At 44.0% G+C, this 20,214-nt stretch overlaps 2 protein-coding genes and 1 pseudogene across 2 annotated transcripts; all 3 read left to right on the top strand.

Moving 5' to 3' along the window:
* Nucleotides 1–1,526: 1,526 nt before the first annotated feature.
* On the top strand, nt 1,527–5,487 carry LOC115163779 (extracellular calcium-sensing receptor-like). The gene is made up of 6 exons (XM_029715943.1): nt 1,527–1,672; nt 1,935–2,223; nt 2,306–3,130; nt 3,554–3,781; nt 3,999–4,122; nt 4,577–5,487. Exons 1-6 carry the CDS (start codon nt 1,560–1,562, stop codon nt 5,485–5,487), a joined length of 2,490 nt encoding a protein of 829 aa, XP_029571803.1. The 5' UTR covers nt 1,527–1,559.
* Nucleotides 5,488–8,827: 3,340 nt separating this feature from the next.
* LOC115163773 (extracellular calcium-sensing receptor-like) lies at nt 8,828–12,817 on the top strand. The gene is made up of 6 exons (XM_029715937.1): nt 8,828–9,048; nt 9,266–9,554; nt 9,637–10,461; nt 10,884–11,111; nt 11,328–11,451; nt 11,907–12,817. The coding sequence occupies exons 1-6, from the start codon at nt 8,837–8,839 to the stop codon at nt 12,815–12,817; spliced, it is 2,589 nt and encodes an 862-aa protein (XP_029571797.1). The 5' UTR covers nt 8,828–8,836.
* Nucleotides 12,818–12,996: 179 nt separating this feature from the next.
* On the top strand, nt 12,997–17,555 carry LOC115163918 (extracellular calcium-sensing receptor-like; annotated as a pseudogene).
* Nucleotides 17,556–20,214: the final 2,659 nt, after the last annotated feature.

The raw sequence follows: 20,214 nt of genomic DNA, 5'->3' as shown, positions 1-20,214 counted from the left end.
GTTAATGTAATGTCTAGATTATGACATCATGTCTTCTACTTCTACTACTAATCATAGTAATCATGATGTCCGATTGAGCTGATAAATAAAGTGTTTACCATGAACGCAGTCTCCGTAAACACAGGAATATTGACCTTAAATATCAATTGCTTTATAATACAGATCGTCCACGATTCTTCTGCGATACAGATTGAATCCAGCCCTACAAATTCTAGCTTTAAGGGCCAAATGAAGTAACATGGTTGACCGTAACAGGAATGATGACTTCATCGTAAATCAGCCATGAGAGTCCTTCTGACAGGGGGAATGGAAGCTTATTGTGTACAACAGGGAGGGGCAATTTAATGCAAACTTCACAAAATAAATGCAATTGTTAAAACATTTATAAACCTATCTTTCTATGGGTAACAGGGTCGATGTGTAATGATTGACCCACTCAGTTTTCCACCACAAAACACCAGAAAATGGCAAAACAACTATACTTTCCCCATATTAAAACGAGACTCCAGTTCATGTGACAGGGTTGACCTTATAATGAGAAAGTTTTCTTTTTCATTAAAATAATAATTCACTAATCACATGAAATAAATAATAGTAATCAACAAAATAACAGGGGCTTTAAAATTATGGTGAAAACTTGGAGACATTTTGGGGTTAAGTTGGTTGAAATCTTCCGAGAAGCCACAGTGTGCACAGAGGGACGTGTGAAAATGCTGAATTTTTACACTTTAACAAGTCTTACACATATATAAAAAAATATAATTTTCATTTAATATAGCAGGCTTTTGAAATGCAATATTGGTGCTCAATTTCTACTTAAAATATTAAAGGGATGCAAAAGGGGCTCATTTCGTGGAACGACCCTACTGCTCATCAGAGACACAACCTAAATTAAACTAGTAAGTCAACATCAGACATATTTCAGTTTTAAGTTTGTTAGGAATGTCCCCCATATCCCATTAAAACTTGTGAGCAAGGTGTATGAACATCTGTTTTCTAATAAGGTTCGGTGATTAGGGTGTACACTGAGAGATTACATCTGGAGGCTAAGGTTTAGGGAAACATGCAGAGTTGAGAGGGAAGCACAACTAAACACACAAAGGACTTGAATCTGACACCTTCATCCACCTGTATATGCAGGGCATTAGCGGTCCTCAAATACACACAACCTGTATTCATTATCACTCACTAGGAAAATGTGTATAACAACATCGGTCAATCTTAAATATGCAGGAGTTTGAATATATAACACAGGGTATTTGTTATAAAACAGTTGTGTTGTGTATTTTCGTAGTAGCACAGCCAAAACACAGCCCTTATGACCTCATCCTTCTCTGATTTGCTTAGAAGAAAGCGTCACAGTCTCCAGCATGTATTAAACCTAGACATTTTAGGGGGTGGGGGTCAGGTATTCCCTGACTCAGTTAGGACGCCTCTTACAGAGTGTGTGAAAGAGTGTGATGCAGCTGCTGTGGGTGGTAGTGATGGGGGTGTTAGGAGCCTTTGGGGCAGAGGGAGAGGATGCTCTCTGTCGGATACTGGGGAGCCCAGAGTTCCCTATGCTGTCCAAGGAAGGAGATGTGACTATCGGAGGAGCCTTCACCATCCACACCAAAATCTCAGTGCCCCCGCTCTCTTTCACAGACACACCACCTCCTCTCACCTGCTCCAGGTAAGCTCTCCTTCACAGACACACCACCTCCTCCACCTGCTCGAGGTAAGCTCTTTCACAGTCACACAGTCTCTCTGATAGATTTATGTGTCATTGACGTGACAAAAAAAAATTTGACAAAGAGAAAAGAAGATTGGATTCATAAGATTCAAAGAAGAACTAAACCTGACAATGAAATCAGACCATGGTCACTTCTGCAGTTTCACATCTTCTACCAGACAAACCTAATGCAATGCTATTTTTGCCCCTTTTGTTTCCGCAGCATGAACCTCATAGATTTTCATTTAGCTCAGACCATGATCTTCGCCATCGAAGAGATCAATAACAGCAGTTCTCTGCTCCCCAACATCTCTATTGGCTACAGGATATATGATAGTTGTGGCTCGACTCTGTCCTCCATGCGTGCGGTTATGGCTCTGATGAACGGTCAGGAGAGGACGGTGGGAAAGACCTGCTCTGGACAATCAGCAGTCCACGCCATCATCGGTGCCTCCGATTCTTCCTCCACTATTGTGATGTCACGATCCACAGGAGCTTTTCAAATACCAGTGGTAATGAATTCATACATACAGTTGAACAATACTGGCTGATGCAAAATGATTACTATTGTCTTATTCCTCCTGTTCTATCTAGATCAGTTACTTCGCCACCTGTGCATGTCTGAGTAACAGAAAGGAGTTCCCCTCCTTCTTCAGAACCATCCCCAGTGACTTCTACCAGAGTAGAGCCCTGGCCCAACTGGTCAAATACTTTGGCTGGACCTGGGTGGGGGCTGTTAGAAGTGACAACGCCTACGGCAACAACGGCATGGCGACCTTCGTGGAGGCTGCAGGTCTGGAGGGTGTGTGTATAGAGTACTCTGAGGCTATCTTATGGAACAACCCCAGGGAGCAGATAGCCAGGGTGGTTGAGGTGATCAGCAGGGCCAGCTCCAAGGTTGTTGTGGCCTTTCTGTCCCAGTGGGAGATGGATGTTCTGCTGGAGGAGGCACTGGCCCAGAACCTGACCGGGCTGCAGTGGGTGGGCAGTGAGTCCTGGATAACTATTGATCGCCTGGCAACTAGGAGGAGCTCTGCTGTCCTCGGCGGCACTCTGGGATTCACCCTCAGGAAGTCTAAGATCCCAGGCCTCAGAGAGTTCCTTCTCCAGGTCGGTCCAGCCCAGGATCCAAGCAACACCCTGCTCAGAGAGTTCTGGGAGACCACGTTCAGTTGCAGGTTTTCCCCTCAGCAGGAGAAAGACGGTGGGCCTAGGCAGAGTCAGTGCTCTGGGTCTGAGAGATTGGAGGAAATCAGTAACCCCTTTACTGACACATCCGAGCTGAGATTCTCTAATAATGTGTATAAGGCAGTGTATGCTGTGGCCCACTCCATACATGACCTGCTGACCTGCAGGCACGGTGAAGGCCAAGGTGTAAATAGGAACTGTACACACAGAGACAGCATCGAGCCAGGACAGGTGAGCGGCTACCTCTATCGGCCACCAATAGTTCATTTTGTTCAACTGATTTAATAATTGACTGACAGGTTTTATGAAAATGCCAAATATTTACAATTACACAATGTTATTTCTAAAGTACTTGAATTCTACGCTCTTAGAAAAAAGGTGCTATCTAGAACCTAAAGGGTTCTTCAGCTGTCCCCATAGGAGAACCCTTTGAGGAACCCTTTTCGGTTCCAAGGAGAACACTTTGCGTTCCAGGTAGAACCATTTTGGGTTCCATATAAAACCTTTTCCATAGAGGGTTCTACATGGAACCCAAAGGGTTCTACCTGGAACCAAAAATGATTCTACCTTGAACCAAAAAGCGTTCTCCTATGTGGACAGTGTTGTGTATGTATTTTACACTATAAATACATGTTGATATTTTAACTTATGCAGGTGTTGAGATACCTGCGAGACGTAAACTTCCCCATGAAGTCTGGGGAGAGAGTTTCTTTTGATGAGAACGGAGATCCCACAGCCATCTATGAGCTGGTGAACTGGCAGAGAGACCAGGCAGGAGAGACTGTGTTTGTCACCGTGGGGAATTACAATGCCTCTCTCCCTAATGGAGACCAGTTTGCCATGAATGGGATACAGATAGTATGGGCTGGCAATCCCTTAAAGGTACACAGTTACACAGAAAACACATGGTAGCAGTTAGAGGTACTTAAAAAAAGTACAGATAATTACATGAAATATATTTTAATTGATGGGAGAAATCTGTTGACACATACTGCGAGAATGAATTGAATGATTGTGTAACCAATGGGTTCAATAATGTGAGTGAAGGATTGAAGAGAGAGAGAGACAGAGAGTGAGCAGGTGTTGTATTGTGTTTCAGAGGCCTCGGTCTGTGTGTAGTGACAGCTGCCTCCCAGGGTTCCGCCAAGCAGAGATAAAAGGAATGCAAGTCTGCTGTTTTTCCTGTATCCCCTGTGCTGCTGGAGAGATCAGCAACCTAACAGGTGAGACAACTGATACCACCGCCGACCCTATACTCTTAGAAAAAAGGGTTCCAAAAGGGTTCTTCGGGTGTCCCCATAGGATATCCCTTTTTGGTTCCAGGAAGAACTCTTTTGTGTTCCATGTAGAACCCTCTATCGAAAATGTTTTATATGAAACCCAAAATGGTTCTACCTTGAACCAAAAAGGGTTCTTGAAAGGGTTCTCCTGTGGGGACCGCCGAAGAAAACCTTTAGGTTCTAGATTGCACGTTTTTTCTAAGAGTGTAGCCTTCTGGGAGCCCTAAGCAACATTTATTTTTGTTCTGGGGCCACTAGTGGCCTCTGATGTCGCTCTGACTGATACTAACCAAATCCACTGACCAGAAAGATACATCAAATGTAGAATGAGTTAAATTCTAGAATATAATACACGACTTGACTATAGATCAGATTAACTATAGCGTTTTCCTTGTAGATTCAGCTAAATGCACACAGTGTTCCCTGGAATACTGGTCCAACGGAGACAAGAGTCGCTGTGTCCCAAAGGTGGTGGAATTTCTCTCATTTCACGAAACCATGGGAATCCTCCTGGCTGCAATCTCATTGGTTGGAGCGTGTTTAACCATAGCGGTGTCATTGGTCTTCTTTTGCTTCCGAGAGACTCCGATCGTCAAGGCCAGCAACTCTGAGCTGAGCTTCCTGCTGCTCTTCTCCTTGACTCTGTGTTTTCTGTGTTCTCTTACTTTCATTGGCCGGCCCTCTGAGTGGTCCTGTATGCTGCGCCACACAGCGTTTGGGATCACCTTTGCTCTGTGTATGTCCTGCGTCCTGGCGAAGACCATAGCGGTGGTGATAGCTTTCCAGGCCACAATGCCAGGCAATACAGTGCCCCAGTGCTCTATTCCTCTCCAGAGAATCAGTGTGTTCAGCTGTACCCTCCTACAGGTGGTTATATGTGTTCTCTGGTTAGCTCTCGCCCCTTCAGTCCCATTCAAAAACACAGCCCATGCCACTGAAAAGGTCATTCTAGAGTGTGATGTGGGTTCAGCTGTTGGTTTCTGGGCTGTGTTGGGGTATGTAGGACTCCTGGCTCTCTTGTGCTTTGTGCTGGCTTTTCTGGCTCGAAAGCTGCCTGATAACTTCAGTGAGGCCAAATTCATCACCTTCAGCATGCTCATATTCTGTGCAGTCTGGATCACCTTTATCCCAGCTTATGTCAGCTCTCCTGGGAAGTTCACTGTAGCTGTGGAGATATTTGCCATTTTGGCCTCCAGTTTTGGGTTGCTTTTCTGTATATTTGGTCCAAAGTGTTATATCATATTACTTAAACCAGAGAAAAATACAAAAAAACACATCATGGGGAAAAGTCATGCAAAATCACAATAATGTAATTTACGGAACGGGGACCTGGAGGAAAAAGGTTTCAGTTTAATTCAGGGGGAGGTTTTAGGTTTTTTATATCTAGTCCAGAGGAGGGTCATGTCAATTGTAATTGTTGACATTTCAATATTTTTAATTGTTTTAGAATGAGTTGCTTATTAGGCTATATTTCCATGTGTGCCCGATGCCGCCCCTCGTCTCTGATTCTCCGCACTGGGCGCAACATCAAGTGCCTCTATAGGCTGTTTAGTGTGGTCTCAATCAAATGATCCATACCGTAGGCTGTAGTCCTAGGCTATACGAAGTGCATGCTCGGAGAAGCACAGTTATAGATTTTTATATAGAAGCACCGCGGCTAGGAAAAACTCCCTAGAAAGGCAGGATCCTAGTAAACCTAGAGAGGAACCAGGCTCTGAGGGGTGGCCAGTCCTCATCTGGCTTTGCCGGATTGAGATTATAAGAGTACATGGCCATTAAGGCCAGATGGTTCTTCAAGATGTTCAATGTTCATAGATGACCAGCAGGGTCAAATAATAATCAGTGGTTGTAGAGGGTGCAACAGGTCAGCACCTCAGGAGTAAATGTCAGATTGCTTTTCATAGCTGAGATTTCAGAGGTTGAGACAGCAGGTGCGTTAGAGAAAGAGAGAGAGAGAGAGTCCTAAAAAGCAGGTCTGGGACAAGGTAGAACGTCCGGTGAACAGGTCAGGGTTCCATAGCCGCAGGCAGAACAGTTGAATCTGGAGCAGCAGCATGACCAGGTGGACTAGGGACAGCCAGGAGTCATCAGGCCAGGTAGTCCTGAGTCATGGTCCAAGGGCTCAGGTCCTACGGGAGGGGAGGGGAGAGAGAGAGAGGAGAGAGATGGGAGAATTGGACACCAGATAAGACAGGAGAATTTCACCAGATAGGACAGACTGAACCTAGCCCCCCAGCACATAGACTATTGCAGCATAGATACTAGAGGCTGAGACAGGCGGGGTGAGGGGAACACTGTGGCCCTGTCCTACGATAACCCCGGACAGGGTAAACCAGGCAGGATTTAACCCCATCCGCTTTGCCAAAGCACAGCCCTCACACCACGAGAGGGATACGCTCCTATAGTATCACACACATCATTAAAGGGAACATATAAAGGAGTCCAGATGGAGTGCTGTCAGGACCCTGACAAGTGAGACACCGCAGCTGGAAGACCTCCTGGTGATCAATCCGCTAACAGTCACAGCTAAGGCTGGGGAGACTGTGTGGAGACCTTACGGATCAAAATAACTGTCACAGTTCTCAAAGGAGGGAGACATCAACTTAGGAGACATTTTCTCCTTTCACCAAAACCCAGTCAGTGTGAACCCAACTCTACAGGTCAACCCAGGAAGCATCGAGTGTGAAGGGTAAGAAAAAACAAAAACATTATTAATTATGAAAAATATTTGTAACATTCCACCCATGAGGCCAAAGAGGGTGATTTGGCCATTGACTGCAGGAAAGGGCTACCCCTAATTTGCTCCATGGGCACCGTACTACCATGGCTGGCCCCGTAAAACAACACCTTTTACCACACCTATTTGGTGTATGTGACAATTAAAAATCCTTTCCTTCCATATTGTGTGGCTCAATATTGCAATTGAAAACATTTATGTAACAAACCCTGCTGAAGTAAAACATGTAACATTTAGAGTAAACCATGTCTACTCTCTGTCCCCTAAAGATAAGTGTGTCAGTGTGCAGTGGGAAGAGGCTGTACATAATGGAAAGCCCGTATGCTGTTATGACTGTGTCCCATGTGCAGAGGGAAATATTAGCAATGCAACAGGCACCACAAACCCAACAACCAACCTACACAGAACTAAAATTGCTCTCTGTGTGTCATAATCCAGTTTTTTTCAGGAGTCAATTCCTGGTTAATGTAATGTCTAGATTATGACATCATGTCTTCTACTTCTACTACTAATCATAGTAATCATGATTTCCGATTGAGCTGATAAATAAAGTGTTTACCATGAACGCAGTCTCCGTAAACACAGGAATATTGCCCTTAAATATCAATTGCTTTATAATACAGATCGTCCACGATTCTTCTGCGATACAGATTGAATCCAGCCCTACGAATTCTAGCTTTAAGGGCCAAATGAAGTAACATGGTTGACCGTAACAGGAATGATGACTTCATCGTAAATCAGCCATGAGAGTCCTTCTGACAGGGGGAATGGAAGCTTATTGTGTACAACAGGGAGGGGCAATTTAATGCAAACTTCACAAAATAAATGCAATTGTTAAAACATTTATAGCCTATCTTTCTATGGGTAACAGGGTCGATGTGTAATGATTGACCCACTCAGTTTTCCACCACAAAACACCAGAAAATGGCAAAACAACTATACTTTCCCCATATTAAAACGAGACTCCAGTTCATGTGACAGGGTTGACCTTATAATGAGAAAGTTTTCTTTTTCATTAAAATAATAATTCACTAATCACATGAAATAAATAATAGTAATCAACAAAATAACAGGGGCTTTAAAATTATGGTGAAAACTTGGAGACATTTTGGGGTTAAGTTGGTTGAAATCTTCCGAGAAGCCACAGTGTGCACAGAGGGACGTGTGAAAATGCTGAATTTTTACACTTTAACAAGTCTTACACATATATAAAAAAATATAATTTTCATTTAATATAGCAGGCTTTTGAAATGCGATATTGGTGCTCAATTTCTACTTAAAATATTAAAGGGATGCAAAAGGGGCTCATTTCGTGGAACGACCCTACTGCTCATCAGAGACACAACCTAAATTAAACTAGTAAGTCAACATCAGACATATTTCAGTTTTAAGTTTGTTAGGAATGTCCCCCATATCCCATTAAAACTTGTGAGCAAGGTGTATGAACATCTGTTTTCTAATAAGGTTCGGTGATTAGGGTGTACACTGAGAGATTACATCTGGAGGCTAAGGTTTAGGGAAACATGCAGAGTTGAGAGGGAAGCACAACTAAACACACAAAGGACTTGAATCTGACACCTTCATCCACCTGTATATGCAGGGCATTAGCGGTCCTCAAATACACACAACCTGTATTCATTATCACTCACTAGGAAAATGTGTATAACAACATCGGTCAATCTTAAATATGCAGGAGTTTGAATATATAATACAGGGAATTTGTTATAAAACAGTTGTGTTGTGTATTTTGGTAGTAGCACAGCCAAAACACAGCCCTTATGACCTCATCCTTCTCTGATTTGCTTAGAAGAAAGCGTCACAGTCTCCAGCATGTATTAAACCCAGACATTTTAGGGGGTGGGGGTCAGGTCTTCCCTGACTCAGTTAGGACGCCTCTTACAGAGTGTGTGAAAGAGTGTGATGCAGCTGCTGTGGGTGGTAGTGATGGGGGTGTTAGGAGCCTTTGGGGCAGAGGGAGAGGAGGCTCTCTGTCGGATACTGGGGAGCCCAGAGTTCCCTATGCTGTCCAGGGAAGGAGACGTGACTATCGGAGGAGCCTTCACCATCCACACCGAAATCTCAGAGCCCCGGCACTCCTTCACAGACACACCACCTCCTCTCACCTGCTCCAGGTAAGCTCTTTCAACGTCACCCAGTTTCTGTGATGGATATATGTGTCATTGACGTGACTATTCTTTTTTTGAAAAATAGAAAAGAAGATTGGAATCATAAGATTCAAAGAAGAACTAAACCTGACAATGAAATCAGACCATGGTCACTTCTGCAGTTTCACATCTTCTACCAGACAAACCTAATGCAATGCTATTTTTTCCCCTTTTGTTTCAGCAGCATGAACCTCATAGATTTTCATTTAGCTCAGACCATGATCTTCGCCATCGAAGAGATCAATAACAGCAGTTCTCTGCTCCCCAACATCTCTATTGGCTACAGGATATATGATAGTTGTGGCTCAACTCTGTCCTCCATGCGTGCGGTTATGGCTCTGATGAACGGTCAGGAGAGGACGGTGGGAAAGACCTGCTCTGGCCAATCAGCAGTCCACGCCATCATCGGTGCCTCCGATTCTTCCTCCACTATTGTGATGTCACGATCCACAGGAGCTTTTCAAATACCAGTGGTAATGAATTCACACATACAGTTGAACAATACTGGCTGATGAAAAATGATTACTATTGTCTTATTCCTCCTGTTCTATCTAGATCAGTCACTTAGCCACCTGTGCATGTCTGAGTAACAGAAAGGAGTTCCCCTCCTTCTTCAGAACAATCCCCAGTGACTTCTACCAGAGTAGAGCCCTGGCCCAACTGGTCAAATACTTTGGCTGGACCTGGGTGGGGGCTGTTAGAAGTGACAACGCCTACGGCAACAACGGCATGGCGACCTTCGTGGAGGCTGCAGGTCTGGAGGGTGTGTGTATAGAGTACTCTGAGGCTATCTTATGGAACAACCCCAGGGAGCAGATAGCCAGGGTGGTTGAGGTGATCAGCAGGGCCAGCTCCAAGGTTGTGGTGGCCTTTCTGTCCCAGTTGGAGATGGATGTGCTGCTGGAGGAGGCACTAGCCCAGAACCTGACCGGGCTGCAGTGGGTGGGCAGTGAGTCCTGGATATCTATTGATCGTCTGGCCACCAGGAGGAACTCTGCTGTCCTCGGCGGCACTCTGGGATTCACCATCAGTAAGTCTAAGATCCCAGGCCTCAGAGAGTTCCTTCTCCAGGTCGGTCCAGCCCAGGATCCAAACAACACCCTGCTCAGAGAGTTCTGGGAGACCACGTTCAGTTGCAGGTTTTCCCCTCAGCAGGAGAAAGACGGTGGGCCTAGGCAGAGTCAGTGCTCTGGGTCTGAGAAATTGGAGGAAATCAGTAACCCCTTTACTGACACATCCGAGCTGAGATTCTCTAATAATGTGTATAAGGCAGTGTATGCTGTGGCCCACTCCATACATGACCTGCTGACCTGCAGGCACGGTGAAGGCCAAGGTGTAAATAGGAACTGTACACACAGAGACAGCATCGAGCCAGGACAGGTGAGAGGCTACCTCTATCGGCCACCAATAGTTCATTTTGTTCAACTGATTTAATAATTGACTGACAGGTTTTATGAAAATGCCAAATATTTACAATCACACAATGTTATTTCTAAAGTACTTGAATTCTACGCTCTTAGAAAAAAGGTGCTCTCTAGAACCTAAAGGGTTCTTCAGCTGTCCCCATAGGAGAACCATTTGAGGAACCCTTTTTGGTTCCAAGTAGAACACTTTGCGTTCCAGGTAGAACCATTTTGGGTTCCATATAAAACCTTTTCCATAGAGGGTTCTACATGGAACCCAAAGGGTCTACCTGGAACCAAAAATGATTCTACCTTGAACCAAAAAGCGTTCTCCTATGGGGACAGTGTTGTGTATGTATTTTACACTATAAGTACATGTTGATATTTTAACTTATGCAGGTGTTGAGATACCTGCGAGACGTAAACTTCCCCATGAAGTCTGGGGAGAGAGTTTCTTTTGATGAGAACGGAGATCCCACAGCCATCTATGAGCTGGTGAACTGGCAGAGAGACCAGGCAGGAGAGACTGTGTTTGTCACCGTGGGGAATTACAATGCCTCTCTCCCTAATGGAGACCAGTTTGCCATGAATGGGATACAGATAGTATGGGCTGGCAATCCCTTAAAGGTACACAGTTACACAGAAAACACATGGTAGCAGTTACAGGTACTTAAAAAAAAATACAGATAATTACATGAAATATATTTTAATTGATGGGAGAAATCTGTTGACACATACTGCGAGAATGAATTGAATGATTGTGTAACCAATGGGTTCAATAATGTGAGTGAAGGATTGAAGAGAGAGAGAACGAGAGTGAGCAGGTGTTGTATTGTGTTTCAGAGGCCTCGGTCTGTGTGTAGTGACAGCTGCCTCCCAGGGTTCCGCCAAGCAGAGATAAAAGGAATGCCAGTCTGCTGTTTTTCCTGTATCCCCTGTGCTGCTGGAGAGATCAGCAACCTAACAGGTGAGACAACTGATACCACCGCCGACCCTATACTCTGAGAAAAAAGGGTTCCAAAATGGTTCTTCGGGTGTCCCCATAGGATGATACCTTTTTGGTTCCAGGTAGAACTCTTTTGTGTTCCATGTAGAACCCTCTATGGAAAAGGTTTAATATGGAACCCAAAATTGTTCTTCATGGAACCAAAAAGGGTTCTTGAAAGGGTTCTCCTATGGGGACCACCGAAGAATCCCTTTAGGTTCTAGATAGCACGTTTTTTCTAAGAGTGTAGCCTTCTGGGAGCCCTAAGCAACATTTATTTTTGTTCTGGGGCCACTAGTGGCCTCTGATGTCGCTCTGACTGATACTAACCAAATCCACTGACCAGAAAGATACATCAAATGCAGAATGAGTTAAATTCTAGAATATAATACACGACTTGACTATAGATCAGATTGACTTTAGCGTTTTCCTTGTAGATTCAACTAAATGCAAACAGTGTTCCCTGGAATACTGGTCCAACGGAGACAAGAGTCGCTGTGTCCCAAAGGTGGTGGAATTTCTCTCATTTGACGAAACCATGGGAATCCTCCTGGCTGCAATCTCATTGGTTGGAGCGTGTTTAACCACATTGGTGTCATTGGTCTTCTTTTCCTTCCGAGAGACTCCGATCGTCAAGGCCAGCAACTCTGAGCTGAGCTTCCTGCTGCTCTTCTCCTTGACTCTGTGTTTTCTGTGTTCTCTTACTTTCATTGGCCGGCCCTCTGAGTGGTCCTGTATGCTGCGCCACACAGCGTTTGGGATCACCTTTGCTCTGTGTATGTCCTGCGTCCTGGCGAAGACCATAGCGGTGGTGATAGCTTTCCAGGCCACAATGCCAGGCAATACAGTTCCCCAGTGCTCTATTCCTCTCCAGAGAATCAGTGTGTTCAGCTGTACCCTCCTACAGGTGGTTATATGTGTTCTATGGTTAGCACTCGCCCCTTCAGTCCCATTCAAAAACACAGCCCATGCCACTGAAAAGATCATTCTAGAGTGTGATGTGGGTTCAACTATTGGTTTCTGGGCTGTGTTGGGGTATATAGGACTCCTGGCTCTCTTGTGCTTTGTGCTGGCTTTTCTGGCTCGAAAGCTGCCTGATAACTTCAATGAGGCCAAATTCATCACCTTCAGCATGCTCATATTCTGTGCAGTCTGGATCACCTTTATCCCAGCTTATGTCAGCTCTCCTGGGAAGTTCACTGTAGCTGTGGAGATATTTGCCATTTTGGCCTCCAGTTTTGGGTTGCTTTTCTCTATATTTGGTCCAAAGTGTTATATCATATTACTTAAACCAGAGAAAAATACAAAAAAACACATCATGGGGAAAAGTCATGCAAAATCACAATAATGTAATTTACGGAACGGGGACCTGGAGGAAAAAGGGTTCAGTGTAATTCTGGGGGAAGTTTTAGTATTTTTTTATATCTAGTCCAGAGGAGGGTCAAGTAATTTGTAATTGTTGACATTTCAATATTTGTATTGTTTTAAAATGAGTTGCTAATTAGGCTATATTTCCATGTGTGCCTGATGCCGCCCCTCATCTCTGATTCTCCTCACTGGGCGCAACATCAAGTGCGTCTATAGGCTGTTTAGTGTGGTCTCAATCAAATGATCCATACCGTAGGCTGTAGTCCTAGGCTATACGAAGTGCATGCTCGGAGAAGCACAGTTATAGATTTTTATATAGAAGCACTGTGGCTAGGAAAAACTCCCTAGAAAGGCAGGATCCTAGTAAACCTAGAGAGGAACCAGGCTCTAAGGGGTGGCCAGTCCTCTTCTGGCTGTGCCGGATTGAGATTATAAGAGTACATGGCCATTAAGGCCAGATGGTTCTTCAAGATGTTGAAATGTTCATAGATGACCAGCAGGGTCAAATAATAATCAGTAGTTGTAGAGGGTGCAACAGGTCAGCACCTCAGGAGTAAATGTCAGATTGCTTTTCATAGCTGAGATTTCAGAGGTTGAGACAGCAGGTGCGTTAGAGAAAGAGAGAGAAAGAGAGTCCAAAACAGCAGGTCCGGGAAAAGGTAGAACGTCCGGTGAACAGGTCAGGGTTCCATAGCCGCAGGCAGAACAGTTGAAACTGGAGCAGCAGCACGACCAGGTGGACTAGGGACAGCCAGGAGTCATCAGGCCAGGTAGTCCTGAGCCATAGTCCAAGGGCTCCGGGAGGAGAGAGAGAGAGAGAGAGAGAGAGAGAGAGAGAGAGAGAGAGAGAGAGAGAGAGAGAGAGAGAGAGAGAGAGAGAGAGAGAGAGAGAGAGAGAGAGAGAGAGAGAGAGAGAGAGAGAGAGACAGAAGAATTTCACCAGATAGGACAGACTGAACCTAGCCCCCCAGCACATAGACTATTGCAGCATAGATACTAGAGGCTGAGATAGGCGGGGTGAGGGGAACACTGTGGCCCTGTCCTACGATAACCCTGGACAGGGCAAACCAGGCAGGATTTAACCCCACCCGCTTTGCCAAAGCACAGCCCCCACACCACGAGAGGGATAAGCTCCTATAGTATCACACATATCATTAACGGTAACATATAAAGGAGTCCAGATGGAGTGCTGTCAGGACCCTGACAAGTGAGACACTGCAGCTGGAAGACCTCCTGGTGATCACTCCGCTAACAGTCACAGCTAAGGCTGGGGAGCCTGTGTGGAGACCTTACGGATCAAAATAACTGTCACAGTTCTCAAAGGAGGGAGACATCAACTTAGGAGACATTTTCTCCTTTCACCAAAACCCAGTCAGTGTGAACCCAACTCTACAGGTCAACCCATGAAGCATCCAGTGTGAAGGGTAAGAAAATGTTGAAAAACTGTTAATGCGTTTATGTCTCTTTTTCACATGTACAAACATGTATGATCACAGAGTAAGACTAATCATATTTTAAAAAAGTGTTGAAAACCATCTGTATCTGCCTGGGATTTCACTGCCTAAAACTGAAGTGACAGTACTAGATCTCCTCTTTGCAGGCTGGACCCAGGTGAGCTCCAGTACAACCAGAACATGATCTTTGCCATAGTGGAGATCAGTAACAGCTCTGAGCTGCTGCCAGGGCTGTCTCTGGGCTACAGGATCCTTTTAACTCGTGCATAAACGTCTGCGTGGGCGTCCCTGGCTCTGATAAACGGATATGAGGAGGGGCCACAGAGCTGAACCATGCCCGACCACCGTACACGCTGTCATAGGGGAGACCACCACCTCCACTATAAGCATGGCACTTACCATGGAGCCCTTCCACATACCAGTGGTGAGTCAGGGAGTGTCTGTCTGTATGCATTAATAAGAGAGAAAGGCAGAGATGATACTATGTGAAAATACTGTCTTGCCTATGTGCTACTTTTAACAGAATGGCAACATTGGAGCAGTGTGTTAAAAAGAACTGTCTTGTTTTTTTTGTCTTCCAGCTCAGTCATTCAGCCAGCTGTGCTTGTCTGAGTAACAGAAGGCAATACCCTTCATTCTTCAGCTCTATTTCTAGTGACCTCTACAAGAGCAGAGCCATGGCTCAGCTGGACAAACACTTTAGCTGGACTTGGGTGGGGGCCATCAGAACCAACAGTGACTATGGTAACAAGGCCAAAAAATAACACCTTTAGCCTGAAACTCTGTGGCTGTCACACCCTGATCTGTTTCACCTGTCTTTGGGATTGTCTCCACCCACCTCCATGTGTCGCCCATCTTCCCCATTATCCCCTGTGTATTTATACCTGTGTCCTCTGTTTGTCTGTTGCCAGTTCGTCTTGTTTGTCAAGTCAACCAGTGATTTAGGTCTCAGCTCCTGCTTTTCCCAGTCTCTCTTTTTCTCGCCCTCCTGGTTCTGACCATTGCCTGTCCTTACTCTGATCCAGCCTGCCTGACCACTCTGCCTGACCCTGACCCTGAGCCTGCCTGTCAACCTGTACCTTTGCCCCACCGCTGGATTATTGACCTCTGCCTACCCTGACCCTGAGCCTGCCTGCTGTTAGGTACCGTTGCCCCACCTCTGGTTTACTGACCCCTGCCTGCTTGACCTGTCTATTGCCCCTGTTGGATTATTAAACCTTTGTTAATTCGGCGTGTCTGCATCTGGGTCTTACCTTCATACCTGAGAGTGGATTTACTAAGCCAACAAATAGCATCTTTAGCCTGTGACACTGTGGCTTTACTAAACCAACAAATAATGTCTGTAGTATGTGACACTGTGGCTTTACTAAACCAACAAGTAACGTCTTTAGCCTGTGACACTGTGGCTTTACTAAACCAACAAATAACACCTTTAGTCTGTAAATCTGTGGCTATACTAAGCCAACAAATAATGTCTGTAGCCTGTAAATGTATGGCTTTACTAAGCCAACAAATAATGTCTTTAGCCTGTAACACTGTGGCTTTACTAAGCCAACAAATAACACCTGTAGCCTGTAACACTGTGGCTTTACTAAGCCAACAAATAACACCTGTAGCCTGTGACACTGTGGCTTTACTCAGCATGCTGAGAGGGTGTTATTGATGGCTAAGGCCTGTTCAGCATGCTGAGAGGGTGTTATCTGATGGGCAGGTGGATCCATTGGAGGTCTACGTCCTGGTCAACTGGCAGATGGATAACACAGAGTACATCTTGTTTGAGACCATTGGCTACTATGACGCTTCACAACCAGAGGGCCAACAGTTCGAGTGCTGTCTGGGCAGGCCATTGGCCTGAGGTAAGGACCTGTTAGGGAGATGATCTGTGTGACTGTTCTGAATTGCTTTGTGTGTGACTGTGCTCCTTTAGGCCAAGTCTATTTACAGTGAATGTTTTGTATTAAAGAATAATGTATGTGTGTGATTGTGACTAAATATGAGGGATCCCTTGGTTTAAAGTGTGTCTGTGTGTTCCATTTACCCAGGTTGATCTGCAGTGAAAGCTGTCTGCCAAAGACCAGCAGGGCCTTCGTTAAGAAGAAATCTGTCTGCTGCATCAACAGCATCGCCTGTGCAGACGGGTCAGCAACACCACAAGTGAGACCTCAGGACTCGTAGCCTTTACAGTAGCCTTCATCATGTTCATGCTGGGAAAAATCTCAGCCAGCACTTTACTGGTCTATCTAAAGATGTACATAATACAATTGTTAATGCTTTCAGAGACAGTAACATGTACAACAAGTCAAACGAAGAGGGGGATAACTGCAATTTGAAAGGGATCGAATGCATCACCTGGGAACTCATGGGTATACTTTTGGTAACCTTCTCTGTGTTTGGTGGGTGTCTGACAATGACAATAGTACTGATATTCTTCCACTACAGACAGACTCGCATCGTCAGAGCCAACACCTCTGAGCTGAGCTTCCTGATGCTCTTCTCCTTGACTCTGTGTTTTCTGTGTTCTCTTACTTTCATTGGCCGGCCCTCTGAGTGGTCCTGTATGCTGCGTCACACAGCGTTTGGGATCACCTTCGTCCTCTGCATCTCTTGTGTTCTGGGGAAAACAATAGTGGTGTTGATGGCCTTCAGGGCTACACTTCCAGCCAGTAATGTCATGAAATGGTTTGGTCCTCCACAGCAGAGACTCAGTGTTCTGGCTTTCACTCTCATACAGGTCCTGATCTGTGTTCTTTGGTTAACAGTCTCCCCTCCTTTCCCCTACAAGAACATGAAGACCTATAAGGAAAAGATCATTCTAGAGTGTGATGTGGGTTCAGCTGTTTGTTTCTGGGCTGTGTTGGGGTATATAGGACTCCTGGCTCTCTTGTGCTTTGTGCTGGCTTTTCTGGCTCGAAAGCTGCCTGATAACTTCAATGAGGCCAAATTCATCACTTTTAGCATGCTCATATCCTGTGCAGTCTGGATCACCTTTATCCCAGCTTATGTCAGCTCTCCTGGGAAGTTTACTTTAGCTGTGAAGATATTTGCCATTCTAGCTTCTAGTTAAGGAATGCTATTTTGTATATTTCTCCCCAAATGCTACATAATTGTGTATAAACCATAGGAAAAAACATCTCATATCTTTTTATGTCCTGATCTGTGCAATATTTAAAGAATGGTGGCTGATAATGGTTCCTCTGCTAATTTCTCAAAGATCTCTTCACAAAGGTGAATATTTGTTTTTCTCACTCAGTAGAGATAATAAAATGGTGAAATCATATCTGCAAATTCTATTAAAAGGTAAAATCACAACCACAAAACAATGAACTCATCATGCTGTCTATTTCTTGCAACACTTCATTTTAAGGGGTCCTTATTACAGACTGCAAATGTGTAATTACACTGTAACAAGTATTGTAGTTTATTGTAACAACTCATAGTTACACTGTAATAACAACATGCAACTGGTTGTAATTGCAGTCTGTAATTACAGAGGGGTAACATCAAATCCTTGTTTCCATGCAATGTTACAAACGGGGCAAGTTTCCACTAAATTCACCAATTTATTGTTTAGTTCCTTCTCAGTTCTTCTTCTCATCCAATTCAGTCATTGTCTCAATCTTCTGATGTCATGTGAACAGATGCGCTGGGTGTCCGAGATTAAACATGTTGGCAGATCAATAGTCTTCTAATCACCAACCTCGTGAATTCACACTCTTCAAAATCTTCACTCATTGCTGTTGCTAGCCTGTTGGGGCTAGGGGGCAGTATTGAGAAATTTGAAAAAAATATGTGCCCATTTTTAACTGCCACCTACACCAACTCAGAAGCTAGGATATGCATATTATTACCAGATTTGGATAGAAAACACTCTGAATCTTCTAAAACTGTTTGAATGGTGTCTGTAAGTATAACAAAACTCATATGGCAGGCAAAAACCTGAGAAAACCTGAGAGAAAAAAATAATTTTGTGGCTGTACTATTTTTTTGAGTCATTGTTTAATAGATACCACAGTGAGAAAGGATTCATTTCGCAACTCCTACGGCTTCCACTAGATGTCAGCGATCTTTATAAAGTTGTTTGAAGCGTCTATGATGAACAGAGATCGAATTAGAATGCAGGGAAGTTGACGTCCCTGGGATGTCGTCACTTCCATTATTGCCTGCACCTGCGCAATCATGAGACGCGAGACATTTTTCAAAAACGTTTTTCTAGACACAGGAGAGGTCGGGTTGAAACATTACTGATGTTTCACGTTAAAAATGCCTCTAAAGATTGATGCTAAACAACGTTTGACATGTTTGAACGAACGTAAATAGATTATTTTTTAAACTTTTTTAACTTTTCGCAGTGACTTCACACCCCCCCGCGCTACTTTTTAGTACATGGAACAACTTGGAGTTATTTGGACATCAATTATGAACTTTGTCAAAAGAAACCACATTTGTTGTGCTCCTGGGATTCCTGGAAGTGCCAATGGATGAAGATAATCAAAGGTAAGGGATTATTGACAATAGTATTATTGATATTACATGGTTACAAGATGATGCTAACCTATATAGCCTAGCCTATTGTTCTTAGCACAGCACCCGGTTTATTGCAACTTGTGATTTCCCAGTAAAGTTATTTTGAAATCTGGCAATACAGTAGCATTTACGAAATGTTAACCTCTATGGGACCGGCGGGACGAATTTGTCCCACCTACGTAACAGCCAGTTGAATCCAGTGGCGCGATTTTTAAAACGTTTGAAATACTATTACTTCAATTTCTCAAACATGTGACTATTTTACAGCTATTTAAAGACAACACTCTCGTTAATCTAACCACACTGTCCGATTTCAAAAGGGCTTTACAACGAAAGCAAAACATTAGATTATGTCAGCAGAGTGCCCAGCCAGAAATAATCAGACACCCATTTTTCAAGCTAGCATATAATGTCACGAAAACCCAAACCACAGCTAAATGCAGCACTAACCTTTGATGATCTTCATCAGATGACACACCTAGGACATTATGTTATACAATAAATGCATGTCTGTTCAATCAAGTTCATATTTATATCAAAAAACAGCTTTTTACATTAGCATGTGACGTTCAGAAAAAGCATACCCCCGCAAACTTCCGGGGAATTTACTAACAATTTGCTAAATTACTCACGATAAACGTTCACAAAAAGCATAACAATTATTTTAAGAATTATAGATATATTACTCCTCTATGCACTCGATATGTCAGATTTTAAAATAGCTTTTCGGATGAAGCACATTTTGCAATATTCTAAGTACATAGCCCAGCCATCACGGGCTAGCTATTTAGACACCCGGCAAGTTTAGCCTTCATCAAAATTATATTTACTATAAGAAAAATGGTCTAACCTTTCCTGTTCTTCGTCAGAATGCACTCCCAGGACTTCTACTTCAATAACAAATGTAGGTTTGGTCCCAAATAATCCATCGTTATGTTCCATCAACGACGTTTTGTTCGTGCGTTCTAGACACTATCTCAATGGTAAATCACGGTCGCGCTCATTGCGCAGAACGTGACAAAAAATTTCTAAATATTCCATTACCGTACTTCGAAGCATGTCAACCGCTGTTTAAAATCAATTTTTATGCAATTTATCTTGTGGAAAAGCGATAATATTCCGACCGGGAATCTGCAATTAGCTAAACAGCCGAATGAAAGTACTCCACGGGGGCGAATCGCGCACGCGCCTAATTCTATTGTCACCTGATGGGACACTTGGAAAAGGAGATAATGTGTTTCAGCCTGAGGCTGCCTCGTCATCGTTCAGGTTTTTCCCGGGTTCTGAGAGCCTATTGGAGCCCTAGGAATTGTCACGTTACAGCTAAGATCCTGACTCTTCAATTAACAGAAGCAAGAACAACAACACCTTGTCAGACAGGGTACTTCCTGCATGAAAC

Source organism: Salmo trutta, chromosome 26 (assembly GCF_901001165.1).
Source record: "Salmo trutta chromosome 26, fSalTru1.1, whole genome shotgun sequence".
Taxonomy (NCBI): domain Eukaryota; kingdom Metazoa; phylum Chordata; class Actinopteri; order Salmoniformes; family Salmonidae; genus Salmo; species Salmo trutta.
Note: the sequence above shows the minus strand (reverse complement) of the source record. Positions and strands in the feature narration are given on the sequence as shown.